General features: G+C 47.9%; 1 protein-coding gene across 1 annotated transcript in view; it reads right to left on the bottom strand.

The window, feature by feature from the left end:
- The window catches only part of INPP5D (inositol polyphosphate-5-phosphatase D), a 120,222-nt gene that overhangs the window by 48,336 nt on the left and 46,802 nt on the right, over positions 1–25,084 (bottom strand). The window contains exons 3-8 of the mRNA XM_055300669.1: positions 21,216–21,366; positions 18,551–18,722; positions 15,485–15,625; positions 5,427–5,514; positions 845–925; positions 609–680 (exon numbers count right to left, since the gene is read on the bottom strand). Coding sequence (XP_055156644.1) covers positions 609–680; positions 845–925; positions 5,427–5,514; positions 15,485–15,625; positions 18,551–18,722; positions 21,216–21,366 — 705 coding nt within the window. The remainder of the gene's footprint in view (positions 1–608; positions 681–844; positions 926–5,426; positions 5,515–15,484; positions 15,626–18,550; positions 18,723–21,215; positions 21,367–25,084) is intronic.

Consider the following 25,084-nt stretch of genomic DNA (forward strand, 5'->3'; position numbering starts at 1 on the left):
TGAACATTTACTGATGATACTTAGGAAGGAGACAATTGCCTAGGCATGCTCAGAGGCTGGAGATCTACACACAGCACTATCATCAGGGCCCGAGCAGCCTTTATGTAGGAGGCGGGGGCGTCTTGTCCAGTGTTTCTGAATGTGAGACCAGGGGCTGGGCTGGGCTGGCTGCAGCAGGATTTCTGTGGATCATGTAGAAAAAGAGATTTCTGGGCCTGAGCACGGAGGTTCTATCTCCGTCACTCTCAGGGAAGTCATGGGAATTGTATTTTTTTCCTACTCCTCCCTCGAGGCACTACTTTGCAGCTAGTTTGGGGGCAAGGGGTGGTGGTGGTGTCCCTGTATGATTGTCACTCACTGTACCCATCTGGAGAAGGACACAGTTTATGGCATCTTGGCCTGGGGCACTCTTCCTGGGAGTCTCTCCGGAAGGAGGTTCCACAGACCTGTCTGGTGCCCATTCTGACCTCCTTATCATCTCCATAGGTGGCTCTGCCAACCACCACCACTCTCCTTGCCCTTGTTCGGCTGAGCAAAACACTGCCCCCCACAGAGACCATTAGGGCCTCCAGCCTCCAATGGTGGCATCTGAGGGCACAGCCACTTACCTCAAAGGTGACCGGAGGGATGAGGGAACGCCGGTGGGGTGACTCGGGGCCTTCGTGCAGCAAGGCCTTGACCTGTGGGCATATGAGCACAGGGGCCTTTAGGCTGGGAGGTGCAGGGAAGACAGCCTCTTTCGGGGACGGGGTCAAAGGGAGCACAGAGCCTGCATACCCCAGCATTCCCTAAGCAAAGAGAGGACCAAAGAGGAGCCCAGGGAAGCTGCAGGATCCCCCAATACCTTATCTTCAATGGAGGACAGCAGACTTGTCAGTTGGCTGAGCTTGGCCACCATGTTGATCGGATTGGCCTCACCAGGCACCTGACAAAGAGCAAGGAAGGACAGTAGTCAGTGTCAGAGGAATTCCACTGGACCCTTTCTGCCTCATTTCACCCCCTGATGGCCCCTCGAAGTACTACGATTATTCATTCCCCTTTGCAGGCCAGAAAATCAGAGCTATCTGTCACCCCTAAATTATCACGGCCAAAATACAAACCTTCATTTCCTCTCCCCTCTTAAACTGCTTCTCCAACTGCTTCCTACCTTATCCACCCAGTCGCTTAAACAAAATTCTAGGATCAGCCTTATTACCTTTGCTTCCCCACGTCTACGCCAGTGGTGCTCTTCTACTTCCAAAATATAGCCATCTCACTACAGAGATCCCATTGCTAGGAGAAAACTATCCTATTCTTTACCCAGCCCTCTGAGACTCTGTATGCTGACCCCTCACCCCCAGCCAACCCATGCTCCCCTCCGACCTGCCCGTGGCCTTGAGCTACATTCCCTGAGGAGTTCCCAGAGACATGGAGGTCACCTGCTTGCTACTCGGGTCTCAGATCCACAAAGAGGTGTTCCCGGACCATGCCAGCTAAAGCACCAGGACATCTCTATCAAATCACCCTGCTTCGCTGCTTGTCAACCACCTTGGTCACTTATTCGTTCATTGTGTCTTCCCTGCTGGAACGCGAGCTCTGTGAGAACTGGGACTGTGAGTACGGCTGGGCGCCGTGACCTTGGAGCTTGGACTAGTGTCTGGCCACAGACGATGCTCAGTCAAGTTGTTCGACACCCACGGGGGGCCCGGGGAGCTGAAGTTACTTGATTGAAGTCACACAGCCAGTGGATGGCAGGGCAGGACTCGCATCCACGACCATCCTGAGACCCAGGCCACAGTCTCAAGTGTTTATTCCCAGAACCAGTATTTACAAGGCACCTGCTCTGTGCTAGATGTGCGGTCACACACGTGGAATTAATGGTACCATGCCTGCCTTCCAGAAGTTGGATGATAAAATCAGACGCGTGTGTATGGAATGGAATGAGGGTTATCGCCAACCAGGTGAAGTCCCTTTACCCCACCCCTTGCTTAGTAAGTCTGCCAGGCTACACTCGCTTTTGACCTCAAATTTCCGCCCCCTTGCCTGCTAGCAGCATGGCCACAGCGACCACCACCCACCCACCTACCCCCCTCCCCACCCCCGTCCATCACCCATCACCCCATCACCCCCCACAACCATCTTAGCTTTGTCAATACTTTCTCTGGTTTATTTTTGCCCTGTTCCTTAACAAAGCTCCCAATCAGCCCATGCTTATCATCGAGGAGGGGAAAGCCTGGAGATGTGGAGATGGAGGGAAGACTCTGGGGGGGGTGGGGGGGGTGGGGGGGGTGGAGCAGACCAGCAGGTCAGTGGTGGAGTAATTTGTTTTGGGTTGTTTATCTCATAAAGAATTGAAAATATAACAGATTCAACCTTCTTCCTTTTCTCTCTCAGGGACTTGGAACGAAGACCTGCTTGCTACCTGGGGCAGTCACCTTGCAGTTTTAGGTTGGTGTCTCCCCCTTTTCCTTTGAATCTGTATCTGAGGAGGCAGGTTTGGCAAAAACTTACCAAGTGTAAACCAGGTTATTGACAAGCCCAGAGTTGGTTCTTGGAACAAAAGGTGTTAGCGTAATGCGGGAGCTCGGCCTCCACTGAGGCCTCCCAGCAGGTGGAACACAGAGGAGAAGGGCATGAATTCGTCCATGAGGCCAAGCACATTTTAAACGCACCCATTAAAAAAAAAAAAAAAAAAAAAAAAAAAAAAGGCAGCCTAGGTGGCTCAGCGGTTTAGCACTGCGCTCGGCCCGGGGCCTGATCCTGGAGATCCAGGATGGAGCCCTGCATCGGGCTCCCTGCATGGGGCCTGCTTCTCCCTCTGCCTGTGTCTCTGCCTCTCTCTCTCTGTGTGTCTCTCATGAATAAATAAATAAAATCTTTAAAAAAATAAAAAATAAACGCGCCCATTCATCAAATCCCCGCATGAATGGATTCTTCTAACCCTTGTTTTGCAGATGGGAAATTGAGTCAGAGTGGTGAGTCAGCTTGTCCAAGGTCACACACAGCTAGTGTAGACCTGAGACTTGCATGTAGGTCTAGCCCAGTGGTTCTCGGCTGATGGCGATTTTACCCGCCAAAGGGCATTTGCCAACGTCTGGAGACATTGTGGGTTGCCACAACTGGGGGATGCTAGAGGCATCTAGCCAGAAGAAACAAGGAGGTGTTGACATCCCACAATGCACAGGACAGTCCCCCACGACCGAGAATAATCTGGCCCCAAAGGTCACTAACGTCAAGGCTGAGGACCTAATTCACAGCTTAGCCTAGAAGTGAGCAAATTGGCCTGAGTGACACTGTGAGTTCCCATAAACTGGCCCAGTTATTCTACTTTGCTTTTTAGTTGCCCTTTAAAGGGAGGATGTGGGTTCCAAGGTTAACGACTCTTTCTCACATGGGGCAGAGCCAGGTCTCTCCTAGTCCTGAGCTCCGCACTCCTTGTGATTACGTTGCATTTTGCACCTCCCATCTCGAATGAATAAATTCCACATGTGGGGGGTCCCCGGGGTGAGGGGCCCCAGCCTGGCTCACGGACCCGGACCCGAGGGGGTCAGCAGGGTATGGCAGTCAGTGTCTCACACGTGCAATTTCACTTACTCCTTCACAGAACCCTGCAGTGTCAGACGTGCTCTGCCCATTTCACAGCTGAGGAAAACAAGGACCAGTGGCGGCGGGTCAGAGACTGGGCTCGGAGGTTTCTGATCTAGGGGGGAGTGTTCTTTCCTCTACCTCAGGCAGCCCTGGAACTTCCTCCTGGATCTGTGAATTTCTGAAGGCATCTGAGACATCCTCCCTGCGTTTTCATTATGAGTCAGATCTAATAAGGGAGAGAGGGACCGAGGACACTTTCTCTCCATCCACGTCTGATGCCACCCTCCATCCAGAAAGTGAACACCAGCTGGCTGGCCAGGCAGTAGCCCCAGCGTGACGGTGGCGGCCTCTCTGGGGGGCTTCGCCCCCTTCTCCTCTATTTCAAAGATGTGGGTGTGTGGTCTTCTGTTCTAATTATTTAAATGTTAAGAGTCTGGCAGGGCCCCTGTTTTGCCTAGATTTGCTTTTACTCTCCCAGAGATTAACGTCTCATCATTTGCTTTCATTGCCTTTTAAATTTTGGGTGAAATTTCTTAAGTGGTACAAATAGCACATATACATCTTCTCAGTAAAAAACACCCTCCAGCAAACAGTCTGGTCGAGCCCCAAGTCCCCGATGGCCTAGCCCCTTCTCCCTCGTCCCATCCCCCCGCGCGGTGACCAGAGGTAGACTTCGGGACAGGAATCCTTCTGGTCGGATTTCCACATGGACCTCAGAGTTCACATGCCGTTGCTTTTTTCCGCCCAACAGTATGCTGTGGGTAGTATGTCCACAACAGGGCACCCCCCCCCCCTTAGATTAGAATTCTGCAGCTCTACGTCTGGGTGGTTTCCACTGTTTTTGTTTTTAGAGATAAAGCCACAATAAGCAATAAACATCTCTGTCCCTAAGACGGCTGCCTACGTATCAAACTGCTTGCTTGAAGGATGTGTGCATTTAACATTGACGCTTGCAGGTGGATAAACTGCCCTTCAGAAAAGTCATTTCCACTCCCAACCGCACAGCAGAGCAGTGAACCCCATGTGAGTCCCTGACCCCAAAAACCCAAACCAAGCCCTGACTCCATCAACCAACTTTTTGCCCATCTGATAGGCAAAGAGATTTCCCTGTTACGAATCTCATTTTCCAGTTACTCATGAGATAAGGTTGAAGACAGCCTTTCTTTATAACGTCTCCCTATTCTAAAAATTGGGTTTTTCCTTAATTATTTGGAGGAGGTTTTTTGTTAACATATTAATCCTTTGTGGATTTGCAAGTACTTATATTATTTTTGTTATATTTGTTGCAAGTACTTTCTCTGGAGAGGCTGGTTCTGCTTTTGACCTTTGCTGCTGACACCTTTCACTACGTAGATCTTTGCTCAGTGGATGACTTGGCCTTGGCTCCTGCCAGAACTGGGAGCCAGCGTGTGGGGGGATGGGGACCACCTTCGCTTTGCTTTTTTGGGGCAAGACTGCAGGATCAAGCATTTAGGCACTTCACATTCTTCTAATAGTTTCCAGTGAGCAACGATTAAAAAAAAAAAAAGGCCCTGCCTTGTTTCCCTATTCAGCACTAACAAGTAGTTCTGCTGATGGGTGCGTAATTTGACATCTTTATTCCTTAAATCAAAATCAGGCAGTGGGGAAATGCCTAACTGGGAGAACAGAGACCGGAGGCTCCCCCACCCCCACCCCCATCCCAAGCTCTGGTGATCTGCCAACTTAGGGCAGGAGTGTTGCGGGGAGGGCTCCCTTCTGAGCCCTTGAAACTCTGCAACCTTATCCCCCACCCCTCGCCCCCCACCCCTCACCACCCCTCACCCCCATTGATAAACCCTGGTTTATCAATCTCGTCTTTCCAACCCCAAAGGCTTTACCTGAGGCCGTGGACGGAGGCCAGGGGAGAGCTGCTGGTCAAACAACCTTTGCAGAGACTCCAGAGAGGGGAGGGTCCGAATGACTTCGCTAGGAGCAGGGGACAAGGTGAAGGTCAAGGATTAGTGAGGAGCCGGATGAGGCACAGCAGGCTTCAGCTGGAGGGAGGGTCACACCCGGTCTGGCAAAGGCAGGGATCCTTCCCAGAAGAACAAGCCCGGGCGAAGATCCAGGCCTGCCAGGGCTGGCTCACCGCCCCCCCCTCCCCCAGACCCCCACGTCTTCTCGTTCCCCCACCCAAACTGGAGTCGTGATGCACAGACCTGAGTTACCTCTGGTCAGCCAGACTCGGAGCCTGTAGATAACCGGGACACAGAATTACAAAACTACTTTGAAATCACTCAGGGATCCACGGTTCCCAACCTTGTATTTATAAGAATCGCAAACACACCGGAGTGTTAAAAATGCAAATTTCTGGGCCCCAACCTGATTTGGTCTGGAATCTGCATTTTAAATGTGTGCCCCAGGGGCTTCCGGGGCTGAAGGCCTGAGCATTCTGGTTCAAATCCCCTCCTCACTGCTGAGGTTGACGCCTGGGAGATTTTTCTTTGTCTGACCCATTGACAACTCCTACAGCGGAGCTTCACCCATTCTTTGCTCCCTTCTGTCTTTATTGTCTTCACATTGTTTCAATCCCAGCGGCAGACAGTTTTGAGTTCTCTTTTTCACTCATTACTTCACCCCAAACTTCATGTTTTTATATGTTTAACATTCTAATAGTTTCAAAATAGTCTATCGGGTAAATGTGCCAAAATGAATTGCTGGATATTTGGGTTATTATTTTTTTAATTTGGGTTATTCTGAGATCATGGCCATTACAAATACAGGCTGCTCCGAACAACTTTGTTCCTATAGCTTTTCTTATTTTCAAAGACAATTTTATGGTAAGCAGAGATTGTGGCTCTTGATCAATATTGCCCAGCCTTCAGCCCCGGTGGCTCAGCGGTTTAGCACCGCCTTCAGCCCGGGCGTGATCCTGGAGGCCTGGGATCGAGTCCCACATCAGGCTCCCTGCATGGAGCCTGCTCCTCCCTCTGCCTGTGTCTCTGCCTCTCTCTCTCTCTCTCTCTCTCTCTCTGTGTCTCTCATAAATAAATAAATAAAATCTTAAAAAAATATATATTGCCCAGCCTTTGAGTGATGGTGCCCCTCACGGGCCACAGGCACTGTTGGAGCCCGCTCCTTGGAGGTGCTTTCTGCATTTGTTGTACGATCTTCTTTTCCTCTCTCCTTTAGTGGGTATAACACTGCATTCCACTATTGATGCACTGCTTGCGTGTCTTTAATTCAATGTCATTAAATATTTTCCTGCAAGGTTGGTTTCTACTGTATTTCTCTTTGTATAAACTGTTCGTGTCCTTTGTCAGTTTCCTGCTGGGGATTTTTTTTTTTTTGAATAAAAGTTCTTTTATTTTATTAAGATATTCTGTAAAGTACATGGATGCCAATCCCAGACCTCTCTGTTATCTATACCGCACAATTATTCCCAAATAACCTGCTGGGGATTTTGTTAGACTTTTTAGACATCGGTATAAACTCTTCACACATCGCTTTGCTTTTTATTTAATCCAGGTGTTGTAAGGATTTTTTTTTCCATTCTGTTATTGTCATCCTAGGCAGGTTGGATTTCATTGTAAGGCACTCTATACATTCTAATTGTTCTATTTTTCATCTTTTCCTTCGTAATTCTTTGCTTGCCTTAGTTAAAAATTTATCAATCAGTCTTTACTAGTCTGCAATTATTTGCTCATTTAAAATTGGTTTCTCACTCACTTTTTTAAGAGTTATATATGGGTTTTTGTTGTTGATATTACACATTCTTAATTCCTCATCTAGAAATTTTTTTTTAATAAGTGGTGGAATTAAGTTCATCTTTCTCCGTATTGCTATTCAGTCTCAACTCAACAGCACATGCTCTCTCTTCCATCTCTCCCTTGAGCTAGTCCATTGCATGAGCTCTTTTTAAATATGGTAGGATTTGTTTGCAGGCTCCATACCATTCATTTAACCGGATAAAAAATCCAGAGAGCTCCCAGTATAGCCGGGATCTCAGATTTACAAAGTCTCACAGTTTCGGGGGATGGTGTTACAGCCCTAGGGGTCACTTGTGCTTGTGACTACCATCCGGGGACCAAGGGTGGGGTGGAGAAAGCTGATTTGCAGGGTAGGGGGAGTGCTGGGCAGACTGGGTTCTGGGTTTCCCCACCCCCTCTGCCAGAGCTCCTGCATCTGTTCATGCAGTGATATTCCATTTAAATGGTCATTGTCAGAAAAGAATTCTGGGTTAAAAAAAAAATTCCAAGGCACTAATTATGAACATGCTTTAACATCAAATAGAACTCTCTCATTGTCCTTTTTCAAAATGATATCCTAAAAACGCAAATACACAGACACAAGCTGAATCTGTAGGTCTTTCTAAGAATGACACTGCTTTTCCTTGTATTTTTAAACTTTGTAAAAAATTTAAAATTTTGAGGCACCTGACTGGCTCCCAGATGTGTCTGAAAGTGTTGGTTAGGGTCCGAATGACAAATGACACATTGAGACTTCAGCTGGAAGCCTTAAAAACTGACATCATCAGGGATCCCTGGGTGGCTCAGCGGTTTAGCGCCTGCCTTCGGGGCAGGGCGTGATCCTGGAGTCCCAGGATCGGGATCGAGTCCCACATCAGGCTCCCTGCACAGAGCCTGCTTCTCGCTCTGCCTGTGTCTCTGTCTCTCTCTCTCTCATGAATAAATAAATAAAATCTTTTTTTTTTTTTTTTTATTTACGATAGGCACACAGTGAAAGAGAGAGAGAGGCAGAGACACAGGCAGAGGGAGAAGCAGGCTCCATGCACCAGGAGCCCGACGTGGGATTCAATCCCGGGTCTCCAGGATCGCGCCCTGGGCCAAAGGCAGGTGCTAAACCTCTGCGCCACCCAGGGATCCCTAAATAAAATCTTTTAAAAAAAGACAAAAAAAAAAACCTGGCATCATCATACAGAAGGGATTTGTCCGGGGAACATCATAACCACTGGCAGGGTCTCTGGAAAGCTTGTCCAGCGTCAGGTCACCAGCTCAAGGGAAGCCAGGGGACAAAGCCAGAGTGGGCTGCAGTCCTGGGGTAGGTCAGACCCTTAGAGACAGCTCAGGAAGGGGCTCCTGAGGCTCAGACCCCCTGCCCAAGCCCTCCCAGAGGGAGCACGACCTCTGCCTTGTTCTCAGCAAGCTGGTTCATTGCCCCAAGGTTCCCATCAGGTATCCTGCCAGCACATCCAGTGTGGCCCAACCCAGAACTCCAGGCTCAGAAGGGAAGCTCTGATGCCTTGCTGTTTTATTAACTTTTGCTCTCTCTATTCTTTGCTTCCTTTTCTCATCTTCCTTGGGCAAAAAAAAAATTCCCATACAGTGAGAAAGCAGGTGATAAAGGGCATCTCTTTTTCTTTTGTTAAAATGTTTAATGGAATAATTGTATTGTTTCTCTGTCAGGTGGAACTGGTTTTATATTGACACTGACTGCATTAGTAACAATCTATCCTTTTTTTAAAAAAACGCTTTTTTAAAAATTAGAAATGACTCTTTTGGGGGGGGGGGGCTCTGGGTGGCTCAGTCAGTTAAGCATCTGATTCTTGATTTCAGCTCCTGTCATGATCTCAGGATTGTAAGACAGAGCCCCACATTGGCCTTCAGATTGTCTCTCCCCCACTAAAAACATGAAATGACTTTCCTTTTTAATTCACAGGTCTGTTAGGACACCTATGCAAATGACTCTTTCATGTTGTAATCTACTAAATTATGGTGTTTTCTTTACATTGACTCTTTTCTTTGAAGTGAGTTCTTAGATAAAGTCTCCATTTTTCTTTCTTTTCTTTTTAAGTAGGTTTCACACCCAGGATGGAGCCCAATGTGGAACTTGAACTCAGGACCCTGTGATCAAGACCTGCCCTGAGATCAAAAAGTCAGACGCTTAATCAAGCTACCCAGGTGCCCTAAGCCTCCATTTTTTATATTACTAAATTATATTTATTAAAACATTATTAAAATATTAAACATTGATATTAACAAATGAAAGTGGATACAGTTTTATTTCAGGCTATTATCTTGATTAGGCTTTTGGATTTGAACTGTATTTTTCTTGAAGATTGAATTAGGTGATTTTTGTCATTCAGGAATAATTTACAGATTATGGTCGTTATTTGTTTCTTGAAACTTCAAAGGAGGGCACTCATGGTAATTTTTATGTTGTATGTAAAATATCTGTTCAACTATAATTTGAAGATTTGTAGCCCTGTGCACTGTCTTTGTTTTGCAAATCTTTAGTGCAGACTATTAAATCTCTTATGTTCTAATATTTAAAATTGTATGGGTGCTTGGGTGGCTCAGTTAGTTAAGCGTCTGATTCTCGGTTTTGAATCAGGTTGTGATCTAAGGTTGTGAGATTGAGCACCCCCCTCAGGCTCCCTGCACAGAGTGGAGTTTGCTTCCCTCTCTCCCTCTGCCCCTCCTCCTGCTTGCACACACTCTTCCTCTTTCTAAAATAAATCAATAAATCTTTAAAATAAAATAAAATTGTAATTGCCTTTTTTGCTAATTTATTTCTGGTTTTATTTTTACCATTCTCCCTACCTTCCCACCCCTACCCTGCTCTCTTCCTTGCCAATTCTTGTGACTGTTTATTTACTCAACAGAGATTTCTTAAAGACTCCGTTTTGTTCACTGCAGTATCTCCAGCCCCTAAAATAGTGCGGGCACGAATCCTGCACACATTCAATCTCTGTGCATGGATACTGAGTAAGCAAATGTTTCAGATACTTTGCTGGAAGTGGGAAATATCAAGGCGATTAGGACTTGACCTATGATGCCTTCAAGAGTCTCATGGTCTGGATTCAGTTTGTCTTTTTGACTCATTCTCGTACTCCCTTTTCCATAACAGAGCATTTAAGGCTACGGCTTTTCCTCCAACTAGTGCTTTGGCTGCGTCATACAGAGTTCTTACTGACAGCAGTTTGATTTCTCCGTGGCGCCCACACCTACCGCATGTAGGTTTTCCTTGTGTCAGTTTCTTCTTTAATTCAGCTGTGATTTAGGAGGCAGTCTAAAAGTGTCCAGGTGGTTGCGTGGTTGTGGCGAGTTGTCTTATTTATTTCTATTTTCATCACATTGTGTTCTGGGAGCATAGAATGAACACTTTCGCTTTGGGTGTATTCATATCCAGCTGCTCAGTAAGCTGCTGGGTTCTTATTTTTAAGATCACCAGTGCTCTAAGATTTCAGGCAAAAAAATTCTTGGATCCTTATTCAAGTAAACCCACACAATTAGGACATTTTCACAATTGTTTAAAACTCTGCAATGACTCCCTGTGCTCTTGAGTGACGTCTAGGGTCAGTTAATCCTAGATCAGTAGTCTTCTCCTTGGAGATTCCTGCTTCAGAATTTATATCAGGCAATGTGAATAATATTAAATACTGCAACTTTTCAGAGAAGTGGTGCTGTTCATTATTATTCACTTTCTGAATTCACCTTCCCTTGTGATTCAAGAACTTTGTAAGAAGAGACTTAGATGGTGCTATTTGGTTATTCTGCTAATTGGATCCTTCTGAGGCTTCTCAATACCTGGATTTAGGTCCTTTATAAGTGTGGGAAAAATATTTTCTTTTATATATATTTACCATTAATTATGTCATTTTTTTCCTGCTTCTTCAAGAGCCCACACTATCAGATCTGGGTTGAATCTCTATGTCCTCTTTCCAAAAAATAACATTTTTTTTAAACACACGCTCTTCACCTATCCTTAGTTAGGTTTCCTGTGTTTTCTGTATATACATCCCTGACATTCTGCTCTGTTTTGTGATTTAATTTTCAGATTTGATTTGAAAGCTATGTTCTCATGAAGCAGTTATAATGCTGGTAAAGTATTTTTGTTTTGGGTTTGTCGATTAAAATTTTAAGCATGGGGCACCTGGGTGACTAAGTTGGTTAAGTGTCCAACTCTTAGTTTTAGCTCAGGTTCTGATCTCATGAGATCAAGTCCTGCATTGGACCCGTGCTGGGTGGGGAACCTGCTTGGGATTCTCTCTCTCTCCCCTTGCCTAACCCCCACCCCTCGCATGCAAGTGTTCTCTATTTCTAAGAAAAAAAAATCATAACCCCACTCTCATTAATAAAGTATCCTCTTCTATACTTGGACATTTTACTTTAAAATTCCACTTGAAGTTCTTCTCATTTCTCCATTTCAAAGGTTACCAAATATTTCCAGACTCTAGTGACTTTGTTCTCTATTCTTTTTTCTTTTTTTTTTTTTTAAATTTTTATTTATTCATGATAGTCACACACACACACACACAGAGAGAGAGAGAGAGAGATGCAGAGACACAGGCAGAGGGAGAAGCAGGCTCCATGCACCGGGAGCCCGACGTGGGACTCGATCCCGGGTCTCCAGGATCGCGCCCTGGGCCAAAGGCAGGCGCCAAACCGCTGCGCCACCCAGGGATCCCCTCTATTCTTTTTTCTCTGCAAAAGTTTCTGTCTGGTTCTAGAGACTCTTTTTTTTTTTAATTTTTATTTATTTTATGATAGTCACACAGAGAGAGAGAGAGAGGCAGAGACACAGGCAGAGGGAAAAGCAGGCTCCATGCACCGGGAGCCCGACGTGGGCCAAAGGCAGGCGCCAAACCGCTGCGCCACCCAGGGATCCCTGGTTCTAGAGAATCTAACTTGGGTTTCCAAATCCTCCTTGAGCCTTTGTGCTGCTGACATTCAGATACACCTGGCATGACATTTTGTAGGGGAGGCTCTTGCATTGTGTCTCACTCCTTAGTTCTCTGTGACCTTCACACTAAGGAACATTCTTACTGGGCCAGGGGGTCTGAGTGGATGGATCCAGTCACCTTTGGTGCCATCCTCAGCCCTTCTTCCAGTTTCTCCTGCACCCCACACCTACACATCCAGTCTGGGCCTCCTTCTCCTTTCACTCCCCACTGCGGTGACCTCACCCAGGACACTTGTCTCTCACCTTTAAGTACCAATTGCATGCTGCTGAGTCCCAAATGCAGACCTAGCTCTGAGGTCTCCAGGGCTCGAGTCTTCTAGCATAATGTCATGATTGGCGGTTCAGCTGGTGGGCTGCCTTAGAGCTCAGAGAAAGATCTCCCCACAGCTCCATACCCTCTTCCTGGCTTCTACTTTTGCAGTAACTGGCATCATCATCCACTCAGCTGCTCACACCAAATGGACCTAGGGGTCACCCTCCATTCCTCTTTCCCTGATCCTGCATCCAAACAGGCAGCAAAATGTGTGAGCTCTTCCATCCACACTTGTCCTAGGTCACACCACTCTCATGCCTCCATGCCCTTGGGTCATCATCTTTAACTAATACCTACAGAGCCATTCCCCTGCACCAGGCATTGTCCCCAAACCTGGGACTCAGCAGGGAGCAGAACACACACAGATCCCTGCCTTCCCTTCCGGAGAGCCGCCCACACATCACAACCCCTGAGCTCCGAACTCCTCTTCTGCTTTGGGTCAGTCTCCTGATATCCATTCTCCACAGAAGTTGGATCATGGCACGATCCTCTAAAATCTCTACAGAGTCTTGGGATGTATACATGCCGTGGCTCCTGCCTAACATTGCCAGATAAAACACAGGACAGCCAGTTGAATTTGAATTTTAGATAAATGATGGGTAATCCACTAGTATAAGTATATTCCACCATTGCATGGTATATACTTATCTTAAAAAGTATTTGTGATTTGTCTAATATTCACATTGAACTAAAATTCATCCTGTGCCTGGCCCACCCTATATTCCTGCCTCTCCCTGACCTCTGCTCCTAACATTTTCCTTCCCTCATTACACTCCAGCTACACAGACTTTCTATTCCTTGTAGGCTGGCCTCATTCCTGCTTCAGAACCTTTCTTCTTGACATCTGTCTGCTAAATTGCTAGATGGCTAGCTCCCCCTTACCACCACCGTCCTAGCTCCATCACCACCTCAGAGAGGCCTTCTTAACTCACAAGGGATGCTAGTATCCTCCCACCCAATGTCTCTGTCATTTTTGCCTGTTTTATTTTGTCATAATGCTTATTAAAATTATCTTTATTTACAGACTTAATCTATTATTGTGCTCTTCACTAAGACATCAGCTCCAACAAGGTCTAAAAGAGCAGAAATCTTGTGCATTCTGTATCCTATACCCAGAACAGAGTACAGAGGAGGCCCTCCATACATATTTGTCAAGGAAATGAATGGCACACCGAACAAATGAATGAACTGAACACCTGTTCCAAACAGAACAGTTTGAAAACTGCAAGTTCATAATTAAGGATTGGGAAACATAACTGCATCTATGTAAGATCTTCTAAAATTCCAGCCTCCAATTAACCAAGTCTCCAAGCCCGGCTATGCTTTTGCCTATGAGGGTGAAGACAGGTGTGTAGGGGACATTACAGTGTCCCTAATTCTACTAGCCGTTAACTATTCAGTAAATAAAGATGTGGAAGAGCTGCAAGCCAAAGGAAGCTCTTCCCAGGAGCACAGAGAAGTAGGCATGCTGGGGAAGCAGCTGTGTCCATAAAGTGAGGTGACCCAGATCCAGGAAATTGCAGACAGGGCCAGGGCTGAAAAAGCACCCAGTGCCTGGGGGAGGCCAGGGGAGAAACTGAGAGGGGTGTTTCCTCCTGGACAAGGAAGCGGCAAACAACAGGACCTCCACTGGAACAGAAATAGCTTATTACCAGTCATCATGCAACTGTGTCTCTTAAAAAGAAAGTGCCGTGTGTGTGTGTGTGTGTGTGTGTGTGTGTGTGTGTGTGTTTTCCCTAGTGATAAATGATTTATAACAACAGCATCAAATGGAAAAATAGCTCTCCAAGGAAATATATAAAAATGATGGCTCTAGGTCCAATTGGCTGAAACTACATTAGTTGAAAGCCAATTCACTGAAATGAGACCTGACTGGCCAATTTGATGTGTGCTCCATTTGTCAAGGAAAGTACTTGTTAAATTTACCAAATGTACTGATTGTGCTCTTAAGAGCCTTTAAGAGGAAAGTTCAATTTTATTACTGATGAGGAAAGATTCTTTTTTGCATATTAACTAAGCCAAGATGGATACGGCACCAGGAAAATAGACAAGAGAGCTCTGAAGCTGCTGTATGTTTATAATAAAATACGACACGGAATAGTCCAAGAAAGCCTCACCCGCATAAAATGCTGTTTTTCCAACCAAAATGTTGACCTTTCATCTCTGATGGGATTGTTTTGGCTCCTTATGATTTTTCTCAGACGCTTCTGAATGGTGCTTTCTATTTTTTCAAGCATTTTAAAGCAGTCATTTGTTCAGATCACACTGCAGCCTTAAGTTTGCACTTCTATCAATTAAAATGTAATTAAACTTGAAATTCATTTTAGCACTAATTAAGTTAAAAATGCAAAATTCCAAAAATCTAAAAGAAATAGGAATTTTTACCAATTGGTCATTCAATGAATTCAGTATCGGAAAAATATCGGAAAACGAAAGTTTTGGTGAACTGGCCCGCTTTTAACAAACTGCCATCACTGGCCCACCCTCGGCCATCAGCACCCATGCAGAAAACAGGCTGACTTTAATTTATTTCCTCTTGGAGCCCTTCTGTGCCTGTGCATTGTGCCGGCTGCAGCAAGAAGGAAGATTAACAGCAAAAGTCTTACTGCTGGATCCTGAGCAAGTGTGAAAGGGCCAGCAGTGTCCCTCCCACTCACCCCTTCCCACAGCAACTGGCCTCAAATTAACTTTAGTTTTTTTTTTTTTTTTTTTAAAAGCCACATTTCAAATACCATGAAAACAAAACCTTGAAACAACCACAAGGATTTCTAAACCCTGCCAACTGCCCAATTATTCTGAGTACAGCAGAGGTATCTGGACAGCCGGAGGGAGGGCAGGGGTCACTCTAAAGAGCTGATTCTCTCGGAAGACTGTCCCCTGCCCCCGCCTCGGCCCCTGGTTGGGGGGGGGGATGTGCCTTCCCCACACAGCCATTACCCATAGAGATCCTTGCAGAGGACCATAGTCAGTTTCTTCAGATGAGGGAGGCAGCTGGAGCCCGTCTTCACAAAGTCAGAATCCAGGGCGAGCTGAGTGCTTAAATAATCTTGGATGGCTTTAAGATGCTCTTCTGGAAGCCTGAAAATAATAGAAAGGGAAACATGCTTCTTCTGTTCCTTTGGCCACAAACGCCAATGGTAAAAGAAGAAATCTTGATTCTTGGAGTCTCAGGCTGGACACTGTCCTTCAGGAGAACATGTGCACGCTCCTGGATGGTTCCCTTGGTCTTACTGAAGGGGCAGAGAAGTAGGTCTGAGCAAGACTGAAGGATCTGGGGAGGGGGGAATGCCTGTTAACCCACCCATAAAGGTATTTCCTAAGCCCATATTTGGAAGGGATACTGGCTGGAAATGCTTACTTATCCTTTATAAAGAAGACAAAACAACTTGGAAAACGTACAGCAGATTTATTTCCCTATCTCATTTGCTTCTAAAGATGGCATTTGAGGGCTGAGGGATGCATAGGGGAGAGATGGCAAACGGCCCTAGCTCACATATCAACTCCAAGTTCACAGCTGAAGGCTACCTGGAGCTCTGTGCTGAGGACGTTCTGAGCTGTCCTGGGCTCCACGGGGAAGTCTGTGTGGTGAGTGATGGGCTGGGAATAAGGCAGTGGCCCAGGTGCCCTGTCCTCTCCCTCCCACCCTCCTGGGTCTGGCTCATTCCCTTCAGTAACCGGGTGGGTGAGGCACACGCAGGCCCGGCAAGCGCACTGTGCCCAGTGGCCCTGCAAGGGCAGAGCCCAGGTTGTGTGGCACCAGAGCTGTCTTGGAGGTCTGAGAGTCCCTCTACATTCTCTTGTCCAGCACCATTTTTTTTTTCCTGGGTAAGCTGTGAGTCTTTAGTTCCTATCACGATTAAAATCAGAATCACAGCCAATATTTCCTGGGCATAACACTGCACTCGCTGTGCCAAGCACTCAATGCCCATTTCCCCTTTAGTCCTCTAATCAGTCAACGTGAGGAGGAACTTGTTATAATTATTCCTATTTTACAAAGGAGCAAACTGAGAGGAAAGGTTATTGGATTTACCTGGGTGAAAAAATTGTTACAAGCTTAAAAAGCTTTGTTCCAACCTTGACATACAATCAAGTTGGCACAAGAGGGCACAGGTTTTTTTCCTGCAAGATCTTTGAAAGAATGAAAAGCTCTTGCTCTTGAGGCTAGAAGGGCCATTGGCCATTTTGACTTACTGAGATTGAAAACTATTCACATGCCTGTCATCCTAACACTGAAGGTTAATCTACGCTCATTCTGGGTCTTGATGTCATAAAAATCCAGTTTCTGCCCAAGTCTGTTTCTAAAAAAGATAAAACCACTCCCATGGTATTAATATACATATTTTAACGGTTCTAATGACTATTGACTCATAACTCTGAGACCACGAGCGCTCGTCATAGGAAGTGGTCTTTGTTAAGATGTTCCCTGTAGGAGAGTGTGAACATAAAGATGTGAACACTCCTCATCAGAGAAGCCTGATTTCACTCCAACGTCTCGTAGTAACTCCTAACGACAGCCTAACTGATTAGATCTAATCAACTTGCACAAAAGACTGCGCAGGTTGTCTTATAATTAAGAAAAATCTAAAGGCAGTCCTCCGTGTGAAAAGCTATGTTGTGCGCAAAATAGACTGACTTTCAAACACAAGGCCGAATCTCGGTTTGTCGTGACCCAGAAGAGCCCTGAGGACGAGCACTGTCCCGTCACCACGCTCTATTCACTCAGCCCCAGCTCCAAGCAGAGGGTTTAGGAGGGCTCCACTGCCATGTGTTAGCTGAAAAGCAAAACCAGAGAGAGCCCACGAGCCCCCAGCCGCCCCCCGCCCTGCCCCTCTCAGGAGGCTGCACAGAGCCTTGGCTGCACGCCTCGCCCCTGCCCCACTGGGCCACTGGAGGCCCAAGAGAACACCTGTCCCTAGAGAGGAGGGGCTGATGAGGAGATGCCAGGGAGTTGGGGGGGGCAGATGGTGGCACCATTTGGGCATCCTTACTTATTTCCCCAAGGAGCTCTCTCCATCTAGCATCTAACCCCGGAGAGAGGTAGAAACTCAAGGAAACTGAACAACAAACTCTACGCAGAATAGCTGAGCAAGTATATTTGTTATTTACACATGTGTATGGGGTAATCCTGATAACATACCCTGTATTCAAAACACTGGATACTTAGCTATTTGATAAATAACACAAGTAATGCAAGGAGTGTGCAGAGAATATAACCTGGTGGGCCTAGAGCAGAATCAAAGGAGATTCAAAGTGGAACTAAAAAAACACCAGGTATCTTAGCAACCGGGGGGCTTGTGTGCACCTTCAGGGATTTCCTTTGTATTTTGCCAAGTAGGATGGTAGGAAGGAAGCCCTCAAACTGATCCTTAAAGCTGGAGAGATGGCTTGAGCCCTGCCATTAGCATTTTCTTTGTCGGGGGGGCCCTTTTTCTCACAAAGAAACAAAAAATTCTTTTTAAATGTTTAATGCATGGAATTCACTGTGTACTAACTTTGCAATTCACTCAACACACATCTGGGGGTGCCTACTTTAGGCCGGCTGGGCACTGGGATGCAGTTCTGCTCCCGGTGCTTCCTTCCGGTTGCGGCCACCTGCAGTCAGGGCCTGTGGTTTGGCAGGACAACTGACAGCCCTCCCGGGTGATCCTCCCCCCTGCAGCATCCAGCCAGGGAATTGTTGGGCCCGCGGGGAGAGAAACAGGAGTACATGGCAAAGAGGCTGCAGGACCCCATGGCCATGGAACAGCAGGAGCCAGGCAGCAGAGGGGTGACCTGGGCTCCCTCCTACCTGCTGCTGGGAGGTGGGGAGGGGGTGTCCAGGCAGCAGAGGGGTGACCTGGGCTCCCTCCCACCTGCCGCTGGGAGGTGGGGAGGTTGGGGTGCTCCACAGCAAGCTGTCCTAGAGTGGAAGTGGCACTCTCGGGAGTGCGCACAGAGTGAGCTGCCTGGGTGTAGTGGCACCCAAGCCTGGCCCTCTGAGAGGCCTGCCAGCCGGGAACTCACCCACTAGTGTCCATGCTCTGCAGTCGCTGAAACAACGTTTCGGAAAAGCTCGGCCTGCTGACCTCGGTGGCTCTCAGATTCTCGCTCAAAAGAGGGACCTCCTTGGCCTCGCACAGCCCGGCAGATAAAGGGATGTTTCTCGGTGGCAGCTCAGGGGGAGACAGGACACCTTCTACACAAGAGAAGAGCAGTAACACCATCTGGTCCGAGCACTAGCTTCTCCCAGAGTCTCCCACCTACAGAGGGCTCTCTTGTGTAGTGGGCCCTCCCGACACGCGAGGCGCATCTCGCATCCCGGCCACTGTGCCCAGGTATAGACCCCATCTGTGTGTGCACTGTCCCTCCTGTCTTTGCTCCCTGACTAGATGGGGAGCCTGCCAATGGCAGGAATCTGGTCTTCGTGGTCTCTGGTCCTGGGGTTTGGTTTGTCCCATGGAGGTGCTCAGCAAACACCTGCCAGCTGGGGTCAAATGGCCCGGCTGGGCAGGCTGTTGGCCTTGGACAGGTGGAGCCAGCAGCCCCGGAAGGATGGCCAACTTGCGGGGCTGAGGCAGGGGCCCTGGAGGGGGCAGAGGCCCAGTTCCCAGGGCAGGGGAGCCAGGGTGGGAGCAGGTGGGCCCAACCACACTCTTCCTCTGTCTCCCACCTCAGCCTGCCTTTCCTCTGCTTTCCCTCCAGCCTCTGCTCTTCTTCTCTCCCCGCCAGACCCTAGGAGGCAAATATAAGGAAGCAAAGGGCCCCCTTCATGCAGGGAACTGAAAAGTAAAACAACTTGACTTCGGCCTGGGAGAAGGGACTCCTGCCTATTGGCCTTCCGGGGAACTTCCATCCTGCGCACACCACCAATGGGCAAGGGGGTTGAGCCTCCTACCCGAGCCTCTTCCTGCACCAAATGGCTATGCCAGGGGCCCCGCCAAGGGCTGCCCGGGGATAGAGGACAAGGGCTGTCCTCTTTAGAGGACAAGCTCTTCACATCCTCCCCTGGCCTGAGGTTCTTTCCATGGTACAAGTGTGTTTTGAGCCCTGTGGTGCCCGGCAGCACCTTGAGAAGACCTGAGCCAGATCGGGCCCCCTGGATCCAGGAGGCGTGGGGCGACTGTCACACTGCTCGGGTTCAAGCCAGCCACTGTGCCTCCTTTGGGGAAGCGAAGCCAGCAGTCACAAGACTCGGTTTCTCTTCCCAGCCATGACAGAAGGTGTCGGGGTCCTCCTCCAGATGGCCACCCAGAAAGGCAGTGGCCAGGCCCGCGGGCCTGATGGAGCTAAGGACCCCAGTGTGTGACGGGCATCTCTGCAGGACGGGTCCTCGGCATTAAGGCCGAGGCTTGGGCACCTGGGGGCAGCTGGGGACATGCGGCCGTGGCACAGAGCAGGGGAGTGACCCAGACTCACACGGGCATGCGGCAGCTCCGGCTCTTTCTGATGAGGGCACCTTTTACTTAGTCGAGGGAGGTGAGAAGGGGGCACGGGCTGCCTCGGTCCTCGGAGCTGCGGTCCTTTGGAAACACTCTGCCTGGCCCCGACCTCCTCCACAGAGAACCCTGGCCTCGGAGTCCATCCTCTGCCCAGGCAGCCAATGAGCTGTGCAGCCACTCAGAGCGGGTCCCCAGGGAGGTGGGAGGAAGGTGGGCGAGGGGTCCCCAAGGCAGCCCGCGGGCGTGGGGTGAAGGGTGCCCAGCACCTGGCTGGCAGCAGCCTGCAGGGACAAGCAGGAGCCAGCCCAGGGACCTCAGCGGCTCTGGGGGTGACCTGGGAGGGACCTGATTGTTTCCAGGCCTTGGGATTTAGGGGGAGCCTGGATCGGGTGATGGGCTCAATGACATATCTCATGTTTTCTGTTAGGAAGTGAACTTCTCAGGGGAAGAGTGCGCCATCCAGGTGCGCTTCCAAGCCGCAGTGTCCTCTCTGCGGGACTCCTGTTTGATTGCTCTGTGGCCCTCCGCTGTTTTAGGGGGAGGCCTGCCTCTCACATACTTCCCAGGGGCTATAACTTTCTTTGCCTTTTAAAGATGATATAAAGAAACACCTCTCTCTTTCCAGTTAGATACAAGTATTTCCTCCTTTATTCTCTCTCTCTTTTTTTTTAAGATTTTATTTATTTATTCATGAGAGACACAGAGAGAGGCAGAGACACAGGCAGAGGAAGAAGCAGGCTCCATGCAAGGGAACCCGACCCGACGTGGGACTCGATCTTAGGTCTCCAGGATCACGCCCTGGGCCAAAGGTGGGGCTAAACCGCTGAGCCACCTGGGCTGCCCCTCCTTCATTCTCTTTATAGCGAAATGCAGCTGATTGTTTTGATGAGTTCAGCAGCTGCGTTTATTGAGTGCTTATGGTGTGCTAGGCTCTAGGCCCCACATTCACTGATTCATGTGATGACACCCTGACAGGTAGATATTATTTTTACTGTTTAAGAGAAGTCTGTGATTCAGAGAGGGGAAGCGATTTACTCAAGGTCACACAGCTAAGAAGCTGGCAGGCAGGAAGTCTGACTTAGGTCTGTCTGACCCTGGAGCCTGCTTTCCTAACTCGTCCTTGGTTACCATGTCACCCTCTTTCCCTCTGATAATCAGACCCACCTAATCTATGAGCACTTGTGGTGAAAGAAATACCCCGGGACTTCCCCATTACACATCCCCCCCCCTTCCCTTCCATCCCTTCCTACCTGTCTCCTCCTCTGGCTCATCACCTGCATCCTCCTCCTCCAGGGGCACTGGATATTGCAGGTGGGTCACCAGACCCATGTTTTCTTTCTTGTAAAACTCGATGAGCTGGTCCAGCTTGGTGAAGAACCTCATGGGGACACCTTCGGATGCCTGAGGACAAAATCCCAAACAGAAGTGCATTTGAACTGGCTAGGACACCACCCAACTACAAGGGCCATCTGCAGTGGAGACCAACAAGGCTGAGGGAATGACCTTGATCCAAAAAGCCCTGGGCTCCTACGCAGTGTCTGTCCACCACACCCACACCCTCACATTCTGTAGCCAGCAGCCCCCAAGGGCCAGTCTGCAAAATATACAAATAGGACAGTTTCAACAATTCTTTTTCTTTGTTTTTTTTTTTACTTTTATTTTTATTTATTTTTTTAAGATTTATTTATTTTAGAGAGAAAGAGTATGGGAGTGGGTGGAGGGGCAGAGGGAGAGAGAGAAAGCATGCATAAAAAAGGTGGGGGGGCACAGAGGAAGAGAGAATCTCAAGCAAACTCCTTGAGGAGTGTGGAGCCCAACCTGGGGCTTAATCCCAAGACCCTGAGATCAAGACCGGAGCTGAAACCAAGAGTCAGATGCTTAACCAAATGAGCACCCAGGTGCCCCATTTTAACTTTTATTTTATTTTATTTATTTATTTGCTTACTTATTTTTTAAATATTTTATTTATTTGAGAGAGAGAGAGCGTGAACGTGAGCACACAAACAAGGGGAGGGGCAGGAGGAGAGGGTGAGGGAGACTCCCTGCTGAGCACAGAGCCTGACTCAGGGCTTGATTATGACCTAAGCTGAAACCAAGAATCAGATGCTAAACCAACTGAACCACCCGTGCGACCCATTTTTAATTTTAATTTAATTTAATTTGTTTATTTGCTTATTTATTTTTTAAAGATTTTATTTATTTATTTGACACAGAGACAGAGTGCGAGCACACAAGCAAGGGGAGGGGCAGGGGGAGAGGGAGAAGCAGACTCCCCAATGAGCAGAGAGGTTGATGTGGGGCTCCATCCCAGAACCCTGAGATCATGACCTGAGCCAAAGTCTTAAGATGCTTAATTGACAGAGCCACCCAGGTGCCCCTAAACTTTTATTTTAAAAAGCATTTTGTTTTACAAGTTACACATTTTCATCATGGCAAAATTTAAAAATAAAGAATTTTAAAAAATGTACCTGTAGTCCCAAACCCCAAAAACCTTTTTTAATATAAAAGAATCAGTTTTTCTAAAATCTGTGTGTGTTTATTTCTCCTCACTCCCCAAGATAATTTATTTTTAAACACAAGGAAATCGATTCCAGCAATTGTTTTGCTTTTTTTTTCCATTTCTTAAAATTCTGTTTCATCATCAAAACTCAGAAAATGGCGAGGCAGCACAATATTTTTCCCTGATATGTATCTCTGTTGCTGATGACAGAGGAGCCTGCAGGTAATCGTGCAGGGCTGTTCAACTGCCCTGGGACCAGGTCTCCTTTACCCTGTGCATTGGCTCCAGCAAGAAATTCAAGGTGGGCCCTGGCAGTCAGGCCTGCCCATGGAGGTCCCGCCCACGGAGGCCCTGCCCACACCTAGGAGGTACCAAGCCGTAGGGCTGGATGGGAGAACTGCAAGGAGGAGACTGACCTCATTAATTCTGTACCCTACAGCTTCGAACCCAACATGCCTCAAAGTCCTGTCCATCCTCCCTGTCTAGTTCCTTGCCTGTGTCTCCTCATGTTCCCTGTCTCAAGGAATGGCACCATCATATCCTCACTGGCCTAGGCAGAAACCCAGAGGCATCTTGGACTCCTCCCTCCCTCTGGCACAGAAGGCAAAGATGGACAGTGGGAGGCAGGGTGCTCTGGATCCAGCCAAGAAGAGGCTGAGTGGGGGTGCAGCCCTGGGTGGAGGAGGAAGATGTAGCTGGGCTCCGGCGAGGAGCAGCTAGACAGGAGAAAGGGACCAGGCTGTTGGTGGGTACAGGGATGATACAAAATGACTTCCCCCTTTTGGAGGGGGCTTCCCTGGCCTCAGAGTGCAGCAATCCTGGTCCTCACACTAAGTGCCTGTGATTCACCTGCATTATCATAACAACCATCTCGTCGATGGTGGTCTTGTAATTTTATTTATTTATTCATTTTTAAAGATTTTATTTATTCATGAGAGACACACACACACAGAGAGGCAGAAATATAGACAGAGGGAGAAGCAGGCTCCATGCAGGGAGCCCTATGCGAGACTCGATCCCCGGACCCCGTGATCAGAACCTGAGCCAAAGGCAGATGCTCAACTGCTGAACCACCCAGGTGTCCCTGTAATTTTATTTTTTATTTTCTTCGTTTTTAAAAGTGATCTCTACCTCCATCACGGGGCTGGAACTCACAACCTCAAGATCAAGAGCCGCATGCTCCACCAACTGAGCCAGCTGGGCACCCTGGGAGTCATGTAATTTTACAATGAGTTGAGAAGGTGCCATCATCGGAGTTGGAAATCAGAGGTCCAACTGCTCCCCTGGGGGCTGCCAGCTGCCTTCTTGCTGAAGGTGCTGGAACTGATCATTTGTGGGAGAGAAGGCCAACAGGCAAGGAGTATGGGTTTGGAAAGTCTACCAGGTTGGTGAATTCATTGGGTCCGGCTTAGGGTGGCTGGACCATCCTGACTTGCCCACCTTCAAGTCAGGCACCTATTGCTCCAGCATGGTTAGGACCAACGGAGGAGGCTGGGGTGGTGTCTTGGTCCAGGGGTCTTCAGGGCTACGGGTAAGTGAGATCGGGACAGCAAATGAGGCAGGAGGACCCAGACTGGGACAGACCCGGACATCTGTGAGCAGACCAGGACTCAGACCTGCCCCTGAGCCCCTGTTCCTGGAGGTTAACCCCCAGTTGTTTAGTGAGGATGCATTTGCCCTCAACAAGAATCCACCTGATTTTTACCTTGACTCAGGGCTCTCCACTGGGCCTCTCATCTCTCCCAGCACGTCTGTGTACACCTGTGCACTGCACACTTATAAATCTGTACATGAGACTATGTATTTGTGTGGTTTAAGCTATATAATAAATGTACAGAGTTTAACAACAGGTTGTTTTTTTTTTTTTAATTCTTTCCAATAAATTCCCTGTTGTCACAAAGCCCCAGGTTAAGCAATCCCTTCCAAGCATTATTGAACCAGAAATATCTGAGCAACAGCAGCTAGGCCTTCTAAAAAGTAACCAGAATAGGTTCAAAACCAAAAGTGAGCATAACAACAAAAATAATTTGATGTGACGCAAGATCGATGAACTCAACTCTGTTAAAGCAGCCGTGATAGAAGTGTCAGCTTGTCAAAGAATTTACGCCTAAGGATGACAAGCCATTAGGCATATGGGAAAAGGATATGAAACCATCAAAGAAAGTCAAAGTGAACCAGCTCATGTGTGAATCTGGAAGGGGGTTCTCAGCCGGGAATGTGTGTTGGAGAGGGCTTACTGGATGTGGGGATTTAAGATGCTAAGACATGTTACCAATATGCAGTCCTGAAAAGTTAAAGCATAAACTATGATATGCCATTAGGTGTAGACACATTTTATTTCAGAGATATTAAGTGTGAAAAAATAAGCATCTTCGGACTGATGAAATATGCAGTGTCTTAAGTATGCAGAGGAACGGGACACTTGAATATTAATCTAATCCCTACAGATTCATTGAGGTAGGAGGTGGGAGGGAGGGCCTGTGAGCCAGCAGCAGGTGCTGGGTGCTATTGGCAAGGCAAACCTGCTGGACTCTGCTTGTGCTTGGACTGTTCATGGAGGCCAGGGAGTGAGGGCCTGGCAAACCAAGGCTGCTGGCGGCCCAGGTGGTCCAGGGTCCC

This window comes from Nyctereutes procyonoides, unplaced genomic scaffold (assembly GCF_905146905.1).
Source record: "Nyctereutes procyonoides isolate TBG_1078 unplaced genomic scaffold, NYPRO_anot_genome, whole genome shotgun sequence".
NCBI lineage: Eukaryota > Metazoa > Chordata > Mammalia > Carnivora > Canidae > Nyctereutes > Nyctereutes procyonoides.